The sequence below is a fragment of the Juglans microcarpa x Juglans regia genome, chromosome 5D (genome assembly GCF_004785595.1).
Source record: "Juglans microcarpa x Juglans regia isolate MS1-56 chromosome 5D, Jm3101_v1.0, whole genome shotgun sequence".
Lineage (NCBI taxonomy): Eukaryota > Viridiplantae > Streptophyta > Magnoliopsida > Fagales > Juglandaceae > Juglans > Juglans microcarpa x Juglans regia.
In genome coordinates, this window is record NC_054602.1 from 5,794,826 (window position 1) to 5,811,945 (window position 17,120).

General features: G+C 38.2%; 2 protein-coding genes across 2 annotated transcripts; both read right to left on the reverse strand.

Annotated features, from left to right (window-relative positions):
- Window positions 1-879: 879 nt before the first annotated feature.
- Window positions 880-3,379, reverse strand: LOC121266389. The gene is made up of 3 exons (XM_041170203.1): window positions 3,253-3,379; window positions 1,808-1,966; window positions 880-1,299 (listed from the first exon to the last, which is right to left on the reverse strand). The coding sequence occupies exons 1-3, from the start codon at window positions 3,364-3,366 to the stop codon at window positions 1,036-1,038; spliced, it is 537 nt and encodes a 178-aa protein (XP_041026137.1). The 5' UTR covers window positions 3,367-3,379; the 3' UTR covers window positions 880-1,035.
- Window positions 3,380-15,155: 11,776 nt separating this feature from the next.
- Window positions 15,156-16,349, reverse strand: LOC121266390 (protein E6-like). Its single transcript, XM_041170204.1, has one exon. The coding sequence runs from the start codon at window positions 16,265-16,267 to the stop codon at window positions 15,407-15,409; it is 861 nt and encodes a 286-aa protein (XP_041026138.1). The 5' UTR covers window positions 16,268-16,349; the 3' UTR covers window positions 15,156-15,406.
- Between the last annotated feature and the right edge of the window lie 771 nt (window positions 16,350-17,120).

The window sequence follows — 17,120 nt, forward strand, 5'->3', positions numbered from 1 at the left end:
ACGATTGTATGTAGTATTACTGTTTTGTGATTAGTCATGCGGTCAACTATTTTTTTCCTCTCATTTACTTTTTAGAGTAATGCTGAGTGTTTCAAATAGATAACTTTTATACAAATTTTTTATAAAAAAATAGATTATATTAATAAAACATAATTTTTTTACTCTTTTATTAAGTATGATCTACTTTTTCTTTTATAAAAGCTTGTATGAAGATTGTTAATTTAAGGCTTGTACAAAAAAGTGTAAAAAAAATTATTTTTTATTAATGAGATCTATTTTTTTATAAAAAGTTTGTATGAGACTTGTTTATTTAAGATTTGTACCTAACATTAATCCTTACTTTTATGGTACTGAAATGAATATGGTACATTGATCATTAAATTAATTTTTATTTTATAAAATAACAAATTTACAAATTTGTGAATCATATATTATATAATTACTGTAAGATAAGAGTAAGATGAAAGTATAGCAAATAATATTTTTCTTCTATAATTTAGACTATACTTTTTATTTGTCATTAAATTTGTATATGAGTGCCTAAAAGTTATCCCGATGAATTTATTAGATATTGAGAGTAATTACAATGTCATTACCATTAAATTATATCTAGATGCTATTTTTAAAAAAAAAAAAAAAATTAACTACAACTCAAGCATTAGAACTTTTTGAGTTTAAAAGAAAAATAGGAAAGAATTAAATATGCTAAATTTAATCTTACCTCTTATTTCAACAAGCCAAATTCAAATATCTTCGCAGAATAAATGAGCATTTGCTTAGGAAGTCCAATCTGTCTTAAGTTTGTTATCTTTAATTTATCTATCAATTACTTGATGCTGCTACATTAGAAGAGATGATGAAACGATAATACTAAAAAAATTAATGAAAAGCAATTTTCCTTTGTAAAATTAATTAAAATGAGAGCGCATTTCTAGATACAAATCAACAGCAACACTGATCCATGTCGTGGAAGTTTATTTCCCTTGCATGTCACAAACAAACATGTGATAATTGGCCCTGCCATCCACAACATCATCATGACTTTCTTGACTTGCTCTTACTTCGGCTAATCTTTTCTAGCGCACCAGTTAGTAGAGGTATGCAAATTCCTTGTAAAATATCCAGCACTCTTTGTCCTCCTCCTCTAGAGACATCAGATGGTGCATCCCTTTTGGATATCGTATCATGGCCTTGGAAAGGGATTGATTTTGGCATGTATAACCTTCTTCTTTCACCTGGTCTAAGTCCAATTAGCCGACCCAGCGACACACTACGATCTTGAAAGAAGGATGCTGTGGACTGGTTTATCTCGCAGTAGAAGAAGCATGCAGCACCAACACAGTATTATTAGGGAAGTGGGAGAAGCTTGTATATATATATCTGAAATGCCTATGGTGCCTTAGGAATCAACATTATACATTTTACATATGACTGCTTTAATTTGAGATAGTTCTGGAAAGATAATTTATGTTCTTATCAGGGATGTTTTAGTTGCTTTCACAATCCTAATGTTACATGCCCAATGAAGATGCGAACCGCCATAGAGGCCGAAACTCCAGCTCTGGTGATGACAGTGATATCCCTCCTTGAAGAAAAAGCAAGGTTCTCCCCATGTATGAATCAAAGAGAATTATTCTTCATCAATTTCTACAATTTTCTGTAAACTCTTCTACTGATCAGGTTGGTTGAACATTCATTATTAAATTTCAATAGAAAACTTTAGTTTGGATAAGAGTTAAAACAAAGTATTCACACATGAATGCACAAGCATATGTAAGAAAAAAGCTGGTTAAAGAGTTTGGGTTACCTCAGTATCAAGGTTGGAGGATGAGAATGAAGAGAAACTGGATGATTGCATGTGCAAAGAGTGAGGCTCTATTCCAGCAGCCGGTAAGCTCTGCACGACTCTAAGTCTAATGTTCACAATCCCAAGCCCGAGAGGCCATCCATTGGGTATATTATGGTCCTGATAAACAGTGATGATCGGTTCATACAAGTTTCAGAACAATCGTCAATAAAATTTGATGAAAATAAGAAATTAGCAGGTCAGATGATGGACAGAGAATTTGTATCTCTGATTTTAGGGAAATGTGGAAAAATCGGTCATCTTTCTCCTTCTTTGATTTGGTCTACTTTTTAGTTTTCTTAAAAGACAAACTTCAGTTCTGAAACATAAGCCAATGCTGTCAAAACAAGCAAGAAGTCCTTTCCTTCCTTTTTGAGAGCAAAAACCAAAGCACTTTTGGTTCACAAAATCCAATGTTTTTAATCGCAAACTGCTCTTAAAATGGCAGATCCGAAAAAGAAAGATGCTCGGGCCAAAGCCTTTTTTTCACACATTCCTTTTTCAAGGGATGAAAGATACATGCATATTGCAGGATGAAAGGAAAACAATGTCAAAACACAGTTTTTGGTTTGTCACAAGAGGACCGCTTGTTGCCATGGTGCTGAAGCCTGAAATCAAACTCCCTTACAGCTACTCACATTATGTTGGGTTGGATTTTCAAGAAAAGTTCAAAGACGATCAGAGTTCCACTCGTTTTGTGAACGGAAATTAGCCAAAAGCATAAATTATCTTCTAATCACCTGAGAATACTATAAAAGGATAACAAGGTTGCATCATGTGCAAAAAATCAATGTTTTGCAGTATTGATCGGTCAACCCATAGAAAGTTATTACTAGAAAAAAATAAGGGAAAAGCGAACTGACCAGAGGATTAATGATCAGCAAATTATGAAAGAGAGGAAGTAGTGAAGTACTGACATGATTGCTTTTTGGTGGTCTTGAAGTATATATACATGCCAAGTATATATATACATTTCACTCGATCACTTACTGAGCAGACATCTCCAAAACATACAAAATTTAGTACAACAATCACATTTCAATTTCGTAATTCCCATCAGCAAAGAAAACATATTCGCAACCAAAAACTACTTGAAATCCTCCCCGATAAAAAAAGACTTCAGAATCAGGGTAGCCTTTCATTTGGAATACAATCCAACAGGACAATACAATCGAGTAAAACCAGGACAAAAAGAGGCACAGAGCTTGCGCTTCCGATCCAATCCAAACAATGAAAATCGAATGTGTATGATAATACCCAGAAGAGAAAAAGGAAGCAAACCCTGAAGGAAATGATCTTTGATTCTCCCCAATAAAAATGTAAAACAGACGAAATAGAAAATTCAAGAAACCACCAAATTTACTTGTTCTGAACATAAAAGAGTACCAATTAAGAATGAACATCACCTCTGCGACCATGGCTTCCACAAGAAAAAGCAAGAAAATGTCGTTTAAGAGACACCAACATTGAAGAATTAGGAGACTTTCATATCCTTCGTGATTCGTGAAGTAGGACACCATTTTATGAGCTTGGGTCCCACCCGGATGTTCACCCTTAAATATCATTTAGAACTTCTGAAAACGTTATCTTATTAGCAACTGACAATTACAATCGTTCAGACATACAACATTAACAGTTTAACCGTTAGTTTACCGCCATATTTCAAATCTAATTATGGACATTGGACACATACATCAATGGCTATCAAGTGGATTATTTACAATATTTCATTATATGCAGCTGGCGGGATTAGATCTTGGGCATTCAGAACTGTGTAGAAACCAATTAATAGGTGGGGATCCTACCTCGTTTGTTTTCAAGAACCATCTCATCTCATCTCACTTTATCATTACAATTTTTTCAAATCCCCACACAAAATAAAATAAATAATTCAACTTTTTCAAATTCCAAAACAAAAAAAATATTAAAAAATATATTCTAACAATATTTTATTTAACTTTTTAAATCTAATCTCATCTCATCTCATCTCATCTCTGAAAACAAACGAGTCCTAAAAGACCACTACGAGTGAATATTTATTAGGAACATGAAGGGTGATGGGAGTGTTCAGGTATTCCTTCTACATCTTACTTATAATTACTAATTGGTGATCAGGTTTAATTCAACTGTGACGTGGCACCGCTTGTTGTTGCTTTTGGAACAATTTTAAGCTGCACCCATCAAATTTTAAGTAACAATTTAAATAGTTTGGTGATCAAATTACAAAATATTGGATGATTTGAGAGGATAAGGTGTGGTTTTCACCAAGTTTTCTTGCAATGGAATCTTCCCTTATGCCTGCCTGCCTGCCTGCCTGGGAACAAAATGAGCCTAAAATGTGGAATTTTAGTATGCACCCCAAAGGCAATGGTGCTAGCAGTCCTGACTGCATCGGTAATTATAGCGGTCAGCAATACCAAAATGCTTAACAAATGGAGTTTATGGGTTGTCATTGATCCAAATTTAGGCTCTTCCTCACTCACTTCAGAACGGTACCTCATTGACATGTAATCATTTTCGTGTCTTTGAATTTCAGTTGGCATGCAAAGCATTAGTTGTTAGACAAAAACAATTACATGTTTTTCAACAAAAGCTACAAAATTTTGGGAATCCCAGCACCATCAATTGTCGAAGCTCCTCGCACCTCACGTTCAAAACAATGGTTAACGGCAACCTTAGTTATTCAATAAAAATATGATGATAGAATTTTATAACATGTGAACAGGCCGGAAAACATAGAGCAAGTACTCTGAATCTGGATTTTCACATAAAAACATGATGATGTGTTTGATTAAAGCAGGAACACTGAACAAATACCCACGACAAATGTACAAGTACACATATTTATGTCTCTTTTGACACACTGTAAACTCTGTGTCGTATGTTGTAGTACTTGAAACTTAGGCTAGGCTGACTAAAGTCACTGAACGATCCAATGCGCGCTGCTGGCCACTAGCTCACTTCACAAGATAGGAATAGGACTGTTTATCCGGAACCGGATTCGGGCCCGGAAAAAAAATCCGGGTTCACCCGGTATCTTTTTTTTTTTTTTTTTTTTTTTTTTTAAGGCCAATTCTTGTAGGCTGGGAAGGTGCAACCATATTCTCTTCTGCCCAAATTCGATGTTGTCAGTGAAAGAAAGCCAATAATTGTTATTTAAACAAAAGTTCACACAAGAACCTTAGAGAAAAAATAAAAACGGAATACTTTTATGAAAGCTTTAACTGACCGGAGTTCATGAAAAATAAAACTTGTTAAGATCACACAAGCAATCAATAAAGGAATCTTTCGACAAAGACCACACATGGACAGTTCAACCCACATTTAGGAAATAGTTATGAAAGTAAGTTTATTTCATTTTCAAGAAGATAAGTACAATTCCAAAATATCCTCCAGATATTCCAAAAAAAAGTTATATATGAGTGGTTTATAATCGATGGTCATTAATTTGTAAAGTTTAATCAGTTTTCTGCAGTGAATGTGAAACTGACAACTCACAGCCTTCTCATCATTGATTATTGTTGTGTATTTGATAAATCGAGGTTCTTCTAAGAACATAAAAACATGAGTAATCTACGTGTACTTGAATCGAATTGAGGGTCCTTCAACTGTAGTTAAAATCAGAAGTGTGTCATTTCAGTCTGGCTTGGGCCACTAAAATGGGCTTGAGGAGTGCTACTAGATCCTTGGGCTTGAGTAGTCGCAATGGCAGGGCTCAGTTTCGTTGTTATTACGACTCACCTACGTACTGAAGCAGCTATATATATAGGGCTGGTTGCGTTGTAGAAATTCGTTAACCCCCGAGACTATGCAAAACAAAAGAAAGAGAAGAAAAAAAAGGGGAAAGAAGATTAAAAAAAAAAAAAAAAGGGGAAAAAAGTCCCCTAACTTTATCCCAAATTTGACTCGGTACATCTTTGTCCTATATACGTGGAGGTGGACCCTCATAAAAAAATGGGCCGAACCCACAGTTGATATGGGCCCACGGGATAGAGAGCCCAAGAGCCGCGATCCATAAAGAAGGGATCACCAGCCACAACACGTCAATGCGGAATTCAATTTCAACTGTCATTAATTAATGATGTAATAGATAGGCTAGCACAATACACACCCTGGATATTAATACCGGCATAATGGCTCATTTGGGGCCCTAATAATCCGCATCCCAATGAGGATTAAAGGAGGTCAAGCCACGAGTCAAGCTCTCTCGTCACTGTGACGACTAGTTCGTATAAATAGAGGTCAAAAGACACGTTTGAGATAACTTATGAATTCCATATACTTGAAATACTCTTCAAAATATATACTGACTTAGATATTGGAGATTCCCTAGACACACCCAGCACTTTCTATTGCAGGTTACTGAAAATTGTTATGAGAACTACGAAACAAGTCCGCCACAATACGTGTTTATCATGTGTTGTATTCATGGGCAAGAGTAATTATGTGAAGCTCAACTTCGTTAGATATCTGCATCATGGCCGGCTGTGTTATGAGGTGGCTTGAATTCTGATTGAACAGTACAAGTGTCGTAGGTTCGCTCGAGCGGAGGTTCACTCAACTCGAGCGAAGTCAGACAGAGAGTTTCGCTCAACATTCGCTCGACACTCAGCTCGAGCGAATTCAGACAGAGAGCTTCGCTCGACATTCGCTCGACATTCAGCTCGAGCGAATTCAGACAGAGAGCTTCGCTCAAGTATCGCTCGACATTCAGCTCGAGCAATATCCAAGTCAGAGAGCTTCGCTCGACCCTCGCTCGACACCGAGCTCGAGCGAGTTCAGGCAGAGAGCTTCGCTCGACTCTCGCACAACTGTTGGCTTGAGCGAAGTGCAGAATATCTACGTTCGCTCGCCACTCGCTCGACGTTCGCTCGAGCCAATGTTCACAAAAGTGAATTCTCACTTTTCCTATAAATATCAAACGGCGCCCATTTCTCTTCTAACTTCTTCAGAATTCATTTGGCTTGTTTTTTAAGTGTTTTCTTGAGAGAGAAGTCTAGAGTGAGTTTTAGAGATAACTTCCTTGTGAAGTTTTGTTGTATTGATTTGTACTCTATCTCTGTTGATAGTGAAATCTTCGATACCGACCCCACCAGTGGACGTAGGCTCATTTTGAGTCGAACCACTTAATTCTTGGTGTTCTTTCTGTGTGATTGTCATCAATTTCTTTCGTTTAGTTCCGCTACTATACTTCGTGTTAGTCTTAGCTACACTTATTCCCAACAAACTGGTATCAGAGCTTGGCTCAGGATCTGGAGGGATGGCTATGGCTAAGTTCGAAGTGGAGAAATTTGACGGTCAGAACAGTTTCAGTCTATGGCGCATCAAGATGAAGGCTTTACTGCGACAACAGGGCTTGTCAAAAGTATTAGAAGTCTCGGTATCTGAAGATTCTCCGGCTCCTTCGAAAGAAGAAGAAGAAAAGGTACACAGTACTATTCTTTTGTCACTATCTGATGGAGTTCTAAGAGAGGTTGCTGATGAGGAGACTGCAACTGGTCTCTGGTCGGCACTTGAGAATCTGTACATGAAGAGATCTCTCACTAACCGGTTGTATTTGAAACAACGGTTATACACTCTCAAAATGAAGGAAAGTACTCTTATTTCTGAACACCTAGATGAATTTAATAAAATCATTATGGATTTGAGGAACATAGATATTAAGCTTGAAGAAGAAGATCAAGCGCTAATTATTTTATGTTCATTACCCACATCTTTTGAGAACTTTGTAAATTCCATGTTGTATGGTAGAAATACAATTTCCTTGGTAGATGTAAAGTCTGCTTTGAATTCTAAGGAGTTGAGGAATAAATTGAGTGTGAAGAACACTAATGAACAAGCTAGTGGCTTGTTTGTTAAAGGGTCCTCAAGCAGGGGTAGATCAAATGACAGGGGTTCAGAGAAGAATAAGGAGAAATCCAGGGGCAGTTCACAAACAACGTTTAGTAAGAAAAACGTCAAATGTCATTACTGCCATAAGTTTGGTCACTACAAGAACGAGTGTCCAAAATTGAAAAACAGAGAGGACAGCACTAGTTCATCTAATGCCGTTAGTGTTGCTGATGATAGGTCTAACGACCTAGATCTTGTTCTAGCAATAAGCGACTCCAATAGTCGCTTTAGTGACAAGTGGGTCTTGGACTCAGCTTGCACTTTCCATATGTGTCCCAAGAGGGACTGGTTCACTAACTATGAATCGGTCAACGGAGGTTCTGTTTTGTTAGGGAATGATATGGGTTGCAAAATTGCTGAAATTGGTTCAGTCAGAATCAAGATGTTTGATGGAATTATCCGGACATTGTCTAATGTTCGACACATTCCAGAATTGAAAAAGAATCTTATTTCTTTGGGTACTCTTGATTCTCTGGACTACAAGTACACTGGTGAAGGTGGAGCTATCAGAGTCAGTAAGGGCTCTATGGTTGTGATGAAAGGAGATAAGACAAATGGTCTTTATTTCCTTTAGGGCTCTACAGTGACAGGTGCAGCTGCAGTGTCAGTTTCAGATGATCCAGATTCAGATGTCACTCATTTGTGGCATATGCGTTTGGGTCATATGAGTGAAAAGGGAATGTCAATTCTGAGTAAGCAGGGTTTGTAATCAGAAGATAGGGAAACTGGATTTCTGTGAACACTGCGTGTTTGGCAAACAGTGCAGGGTTCTGCCAAACACGCAGTGTTCAGTTCTCTACAGGGGTTCACAGAACCAAAAGTTCTGTGGACTACATTCATTCTGATCTTTGGAGCCCATCTTCCGTCCCGTCAAAAGGTGGAGCTCAATATTTGCTTACGTTTATTGATGATTTCTCACGGAAGGTTTGGGTCTACTTTTTGAAGCAGAAAAGTGATGTATTTGTCAACTTCAAACAGTGGAAAGCTTTGATTGAACATCAGACGGGCAAGAAAATCAAGCGACTTCGCACTGACAGTGGTATGGAGTTCTGCGGAGGTGAGTTTGATGAATTCTGCAGAAATGAGGGTATTGCCAGACATCGTACAGTTAGACATACTCCACAGCAAAATGGGGTAGCTGAACGGATTAATAGGACCCTCTTGGAGAGAGCTCGCAACATGCTTTCTAATGCAGGCTTGGCTAAGGATTTCTGGGCTGAAGCAATCAACACGGCCTGTTACTTGGTCAATCGCTCTCCAGCCACAACGATTGGTTTGAAAACTCCGAATGAGGTATGGTCTGATACTCCTGCTGATTATTCAAATTTGAAAATTTTTGGTTGTCCTGCATATTTCCATGTTAATGATGGAAAACTTGAGCCAAGGGCAAAGAAGGGCATATTCATTGGGTATGCCAGTGGGGTGAAGGGATTCAGGTTGTGGTGTACTGATCCTAAATCACCCAAGTTTGTGATCAGTAGGGATGTCACTTTTGATGAAAAGTCCATGCTTAGTCCGAGGAAGGAGAATTCTGAGTCTACAGGACAAGAACAGGATGTTAGAAAGCAGGTGGAGTTCCAGGTGGAAGCATCACAAGGGCTGCCCAACGGCACCCAAGATCATGCTATTGAAGATGAGCATGATTCTGATTCAAGTAGCGGCGCACAAGGTGAGCAAGACTACAGTATAGCGACTGGTAGACAGAGGAGGCAGATTAGACCACCTCAGAGGTATGCTCATGCAGATATGGTTATGTATGCTCTTACTACGGCAGAGAATATTGTTGGTCAGGAACCTTCCAGTTATTCAGAAGCTGTCAAGAGCGTAGAATCTGCACAGTGGTGCGCAGCTATGACTGAAGAGATTGAGTCTCTTCACAAAAACCAAACATGGGATTTGGTTCTGTTGCCAAAGAAGGTAAGGACTGTTGGCTGCAAATGGGTTTTCAAAAGAAAAGAGGGAATCCAGGGTGATACAGATGCAAGATACAAGGTACGCTTAGTTGCTAAGGGCTTCAGTCAGAGAGAAGGCATCGACTTCACTGAAGTCTTCTCTCCAGTGGTGAAACACAGTTCGATCAGATTACTACTAGCTTTAGTAGCATTGTATGACTTAGAGCTACAGCAACTTGATGTTAAAACAGCGTTCCTACATGGTGAACTTGAAGAGACCATTTACATGCATCAGCCAGAGGGATTCATTGTTGAAAACAAAGAAGATCATGTGTGCAGATTGAAGAAGTCTTTATATGGTTTGAAGCAGTCGCCAAGGCAATGGTATAAGCGGTTTGATTCCTTTATGATTGATCATGGTTATTTGAGAAGTAACTATGATAGTTGTGTTTATCATAAAGAATTATCTGATAAGTCTTTCATTTATTTGCTATTATATGTTGATGATATGCTTATTGCTGCTAGAAGCATATCTGACATAGGTTTGTTAAAAACCCAACTCAGAAATGAGTTTGAAATGAAAAACTTAGGTGCTGCGAAGAAGATTTTGGGAATGGAAATCTTCAGAGATAGGAAAGCTGGAAAGTTGTACTTGTCCCAGGAAAAGTACATTGAAAAAGTGCTTCAGAGATTTGGAATGTTTGATTCCAAACCAGTAAGTACACCACTTGCTACGCACTTTAAACTTTCAGCTTGCCTATCTCCTCAGACAACTGAAGAGGAACAGTTCATGGCTAGTGTTCCTTATTCAAGTGTAGTTGGCAGCATCATGTATGCAATGGTTTGCACCCGCCCAGACATTTCACAGGCAGTGAGCGTAGTTAGAAGGTATATGGCTAACCTAGGTAAGACTCATTGGCAAACTGTGAAATGGATACTCAGGTATCTGAGGGGAACCCTGAACTTTGGGTTAATATTTGATAGAGATGTCGATCTCAGTTCCAAAGTTACTGGTTTTGTTGATTCAGATTATGCTGGAGACTTAGATAAAAGAAGATCATTGACAGGTTATGTTTTCACTCTGTGTGGGTCAGCTATCAGTTGGCAAGCAACACTGCAATCCACTGTTGTTTTATCAACTACCGAGGCAGAGTACATGACAGCAGCAGAGGCTGTTAAGGAGGCCATTTGGTTGAAAGGCTTGGTCAATGACTTGGGTTTACAACAAGATGGGATCTCAGTATTCTGTGACAGTCAGAGTGCAATACATTTGACCAAAAATCAAATGTATCATGAAAGAACGAAGCACATTGATGTCAGGTACCATTTTCTCAGAGAGATTGTTATAAAGGGTGCTATACAGATTCTGAAGATTGCTAGTACAGAGAATCCAGCAGATATGATGACTAAGCCAGTTGCAGTATACAAGTTCAAACTTTGTTTGGACTTGATTGGTGTTCGCATTTTGTTATTCCCGTAAGGGATTTGGTGGTGGGGATTGGTTTTGTGGTCGGAGGTTTTTTGTGTTTTGGCAGAGTTCAAGCCAAGGTGGAGATTTGTTATGAGGTGGCTTGAATTCTGATTGAACAGTGCAAGTGTCGTAGGTTCGCTCGAGCGGAGGTTCACTCAGCTCGAGCGAAGTCAGACAGAGAGCTTCGCTCAACATTCGCTCGACACTCAGCTCGAGCGAATTCAGACAGAGAGTTTCGCTCAAGTATCGCTCGACATTCAGCTCGAGCAATATCCAAGTCAGAGAGTTTCGCTCGACCCTCGCTCGACACCCAGCTCGAGCGAGTTCAGGCAGAGAGTTTCGCTCGACTCTCGCACAACTGTTGGCTTGAGCGAAGTGCAGAATATCTACGTTCGTTCGACACTCGCTCGAGCCAATGTTTACAAAAGTGAATTCTCACTTTTCCTATAAATATCAAACGGCGCCTATTTCTCTTCTAACTTCTTCAGAATTCATTTGGCTTGTTTTTTGAGTGTTTTCTTGAGAGAGAAGTCTAGAGTGAGTTTGAGAGATAACTTCCTTGTGAAGTTTTGTTGTATTGATTTGTACTCCATCTCTGTTGATAGTGAAATCTTCGATACCGACCCCACCAGTGGACGTAGGCTCATTTTGAGTCGAACCACTTAATTCTTGGTGTTCTTTCTGTGTGATTGTTATTAATTTCTTTCGTTTAGTTCTATTACTATACTTCGTGTTAGTCTTAGCTACACTTATTCCCAACAGACTGGCTGTCAAGTATTAGATGGAAGCCATTCTCCGACGTGGTCCTGGAGACTCTGCCTTGTTTGCATATCAGATCAGCAAAGTTGTAGGCAATTCAGCTAGCTAGTGTTGAAACACGGCTTAGCGTCATAGGCTTGAATAGTCAAAAAGGCTGATCTGATCATTTGTCTAATTATTAATGTTCGGTAAGGTGCACTCAATGGGTTGAGATGCTGCATGCAGCTCATCTATAACGCTTCATTTGTAAGTCTAAACCCACCAGCTAGATCCTCAATCATATTCATTTACAATCATGTAGTACTGCTGTCATATCGTGAATATATATATCTATATCCATATCTATATATATATATATAACCCCCATCATTGGATGGAATAAAACCAAATAATCATATTCGACAACCATCAATAAAAAATAAATTTTCATTTAATAAAATTTAAATGAAATTTATTTGTCGAATATTATAATACCTATGATCAAATGGGATTTTAAGATGTTCGTATAATTTAAAATAAAAAAGCTACAAATTAACCAGTTACATGTACGTACCTATGTTGAGCATCCAAGGACGTTGTTCAATATTGGACTATCTCTAGAAAATTAAGGGACTTGAACCCTCAAAATTAATGGAAAAAACTCATTTTGCACACTTCTCCTCAAGAATAGTTTAATTTCTATGTAGTAGGGATAGGCGGCGGACCTCCGCATCTGGCCTGAGACGGCTCCCCGCACGCATTTGGGTGTCGAGGGACAGGACTGGAGCTGGTCCAAGCCTGCTCACCCCAATATATATATTAAAAAAATAAAATTTTTAAGTAAAACGATGATATAAGGTTAGAGGGTTCGTTTTGATATAAGGTTCTGTTTTAAAACCCTTTCGTTTCTCTCGCGTCTCTATCTCTATTTCCTCTCTCAGTTTGTCTCCTCTCTGTGATATAAAGTACCGTCAGATCATCATCGTTGCACACTCCTTCTCTCCCTCTGGCCAAGTATCTCTCTCTCCTATATACTGATCTGTAGGGTTTATTTTTCCTTCCAAAATATCTCGTACGTACATCACTGATCCTAGAAAATATGAATCTTTAATATTCACACCGAAAGTGGTAGTGGACGACCCAAAAGGTAGTAAATACGCGTTAGAGACCCCGCCCCAGCTTTTTTCCCCCCGAGCATTAAGGAAAAAGTGATGGATTAATTAAGTTTATGAAGTGGACATGAATAGATATGATAGATGACGAAAAGTGAAGGGGGACAGAAGTAGGTGGGAATAGTAGTGATTACGAGTTACTATTATATCTCCTAGCCGCTAGAGATGCCTCTTCGTCTTATTGCCCATTCTATATATCTATCCCCAGCATCATGAGTAGTACTGTGCGCTTCTGCATACAATTATATGCGATCATTACTGTATTTATAATGCGTGTCCAATTTCATGGACCTTATAATTAACTCGAAATACAACGACCCTACGCGGTGCTAAATAGCGTAGAGCTAGCCTTTGACTATATATTCAACATTCGGCGGGGAAAGAAAATGGTGTCGTCTATATTATATATATATATATATATATATATATATATACTTGTGTATGTATGTATAGTTTTATGTATAGTTTTACGTACGGTTGATGTGATGCATGGACTCTATCCCTAAAAATACCCTATACGACAATAAAACCAAGCAAGAAAGTCCAAGAGTTTAGTTTCTGGACTAGGATTTTTCTATTAAAAAAGCTGGCCAATACCTTGGATCGATGTTAGCCTAGCAACTTGAACAAACATATCAAATATTAATTAAGTCATGAGTCCGTCAGTCACGGGGAAAACAATCCCAATTAGTGAAGTCCGCATTGCTGATCATTGTCAGAGTTTATGATCATAATTTTTATTATACCTTGAATATTCATGATTTCTTGATTAATGTCCTGGCCTACCCGATATAGCCTAGTGCCAGTATTAGTAGTTAACCAACCATCAACCCGGCCATTGAATTAGTGGAAGTGGCCGGGGGTTCTGGCTAATTAAGAACAGTACTGGGAGAATATGGGTGGACGATGGAGATTAATTAATAAATTTGCCTCTAATTAAAAGTAGGGTACAGCCAAAAGTGGGAATAGGGTTTCTTCATTTGTCCTTATCAGGGAAAAAGGAGATGGCAAAGATTAAAAAGAGGAAAAATATAATTAAATGGATATATATGTAGAAGATTATCAGATCAGAGAGACGATCGATCATCGATCGAGGAGGCCGGTTTTCGTATGTTCTTAAGGTAAGGCGGTGGAATCGATCGGAAAATAACATGTCGTTTCAAGGAGCTCTGATCATAACTTTGATGAATTGAAGTATGTGAGCATTTTTTTTAAATGAATTAACTAAAACAAGTAGATGAATTAGCTACCACTTAAATGAACCAGCCTTCAATGTTTCCCTTTTTAATTAATTTCTTAATCCGGTGGCCATTTACCTTATCGTTAATTAACTTTCTAAAGTACTAGCTAGTTTCCTTTCAACGCTGCCGATACAATCTGCTTTTCTATATTCGTCTCTCACTTTACCTTTTCTTTTCTTCCCCGCTTTCGACAAAGTTTGGCTTAGTGTTCATTCTAATTCAATAGCCGCGACGTACGTGGTATACATCGTCATCTCTGATTATTTAGAGGAATAGCCAACTATACGCGTGGCTCTCACCAAAAATTTTGGTGCATGTCATCATCAGTAGACTACAATGGAGAGTACCTTTACTGGCCTCACCTAAAGAAAGAATACCTAGTTCTAGGCGTCGGATGGGCAAAAGCGAGAAAAACTCTGAACTTGGAGTACTTCTACATGAAACACTCTTGTCTCGAACATGAAGGTTATATATATAGCTGACAGCAATGGGTCACATCATGATAAGTGTGTAAGATCTGGAGGAAATTTCCTTGTTTGTAGTTGATATTTAATTTCTTAATAAGTGCATATATGATACTTACATACTGCCCTCGACCTTGGGTTTAACTCTAATCTAATTGGTCTCAAGCCCAAGAAATGTACCATCCCGGCCTAGATGTTTCATTCACCAAAATGGTTTTTTGCTAGATTATGCATGGAAGGCAAGTTTGGGTTATGGGACCACCACAATTTGGAAACTACGACGCACCCTCATCATGCTTTCTCTCTTATATCTTGCCTGGCCTCTTTTTGGGGGGATTGATACGTTTAGCTGTCTAGGAGATCAGGAGAAGCGACAAATTAATTATTAAGAGTGACTAATATTGCAATATACATATTATTTAGTTCTTGATCATAACCATGCAAAAGAAAAATTATGCTTTCATACTTTTGCTTTTCAAAGCATGAAGAGTACTATCCAAACCCAGAAACATGACAACAAATCAACATTAAGAACCCTGCGTAAATTAACCTAATTTTTTTTTTCTTCAACCAAACCATATATAATTAAGTAGTATAAAACACCACTGCATGCAGAGTGAAGATATATGCCTAGAACCAAATTCCAATCTCGGTCCTTGCACTTAATTATGTCGAGGCAGCTAGGCAAGCTCACGGCACGAACTCGCCTTGCTCCTCTTGGAACTCTTCCTCATTTTGGTACCCTTCCATGGATTTATTGTTCTCAAAGGAGTTCTCCCTGTTGCCATAATAGACCTTGTTTCCGTACCCGTTTCTTGGGTTCACAGCTCTTGAGTTCCCTGCATACTGGTTAGGATTGTAATTGAGATTCTCATTGTTGAGGTCGTAATAGTATTTGCCATTCTCCAAAAACCTCGTGTCGCTCATCCCTTGCCTGTACTGGTTGGCACCGCTGTAGTAGTTGTTCTCGTTGGCCGTGGGGGTGGTGGTGGTGGTGTACTCTTTCTCCGTTAGCCTTGTGTTAACCAAGTCATTTTGGTTGGCTCTGTTTCTGTTGATCTTGTTGTTGTAATAGTTGTTGTTGTTGTAGTACTGGTTGGCACCGTTGTAGTAGTTGTTCTTGTTGTCGTTGTTGTCGTTGGCGTTGAGGTACTTGTTCAAGGATTCCTCGTCCTCAAACTCGTTTTTGTATGGGACATTGGTGGGGTTACTGGTAAACTGGGTTTTGTAGGGGACATTGGTGGGGGTGGTGGTGTAGGGTGCGGCATTGACATTGGTTAGGGTGGTGGAGGCGTGAGAGAGCTCCGTAGATTCGTGGCCGTAGAGGCCGTAGCCACCTTGGGCGTCTGGAATGAAGGCGGGCTGATCTTGATCTTCTTGTTCGCTAGAAGTAGTTTCTTCTTTTTTGGGGGGTGCTGTTCTTTCCTTGGCAGGGATGTTGACATTTGTGACTTTGCTGAAGAACTGGCTTTCTCTAGCATAAATTTGCACAGAGAAGGAGAGTGTGATGAGGAAGAGAAAAGAGAAGAGTTTTGCAGAGGAAGCTGCCATGGCAGGCAAGAGAGAGAGAAAAAAAGGCAAGTGTTGTATGAACTGATCAAGTAGTGTATAGTGAGCAAGTCATGAGTAAGAGCTTGTCATGGTCCAATATATAGAGACTTCTCTCTCTCTCTCCCTCCAATTTTTTCCACTCATTTGGTGCAAATGGACGGAGGAATTGTGATCATTGTGGTCCCTTGAACGGGTGAACTTTAGCACCAAGCTCTTTCCTACCAATTGACTATGTCTCATCAGAGAAAATTAACAAAAACAGAAAAATACCATTACAACTTGTTTTGGCAGAACATTATGAAAAAAAACAGAATTATGTACTGTTTTTACTCAGAATGTCCAATGAGTACTGCTAACTATTTATTCGGCTTCTTGACATCATGTGTATATAATTTCGTATCTTGTAAGCAAACCAACATTAAATGAGTTATAACAAAACTCATTACTATCGATCACTTATATATATATATATATATATATATATATATATATATATTTGGATTATGGTGATGAATTAAGAGCATTTCCAATAGATTATGTAAAATCCATACTTTTATAAAATTTGAAAGAAATAGCTCAAAATAGTCCGTCTAACGGATTATATATTTTATTACTAATATCTAATTTGCTACAGTACCACCTCCACTTATATCACGGGACATTGTACATGACTTGTATAAATACTTGGTTCATTTCTTTCTCTATTTTCTATTTTTTTCTTCACTAAGTACACTTTATTCATTTTTCTCTCTACTTTCTACACATTTCTACTCTATTTGAAATTAATAAAATATATTAAAAAATATAATATTTAAATAATATAAAAAAAATAAATAAGCTAAGGTATGTGATA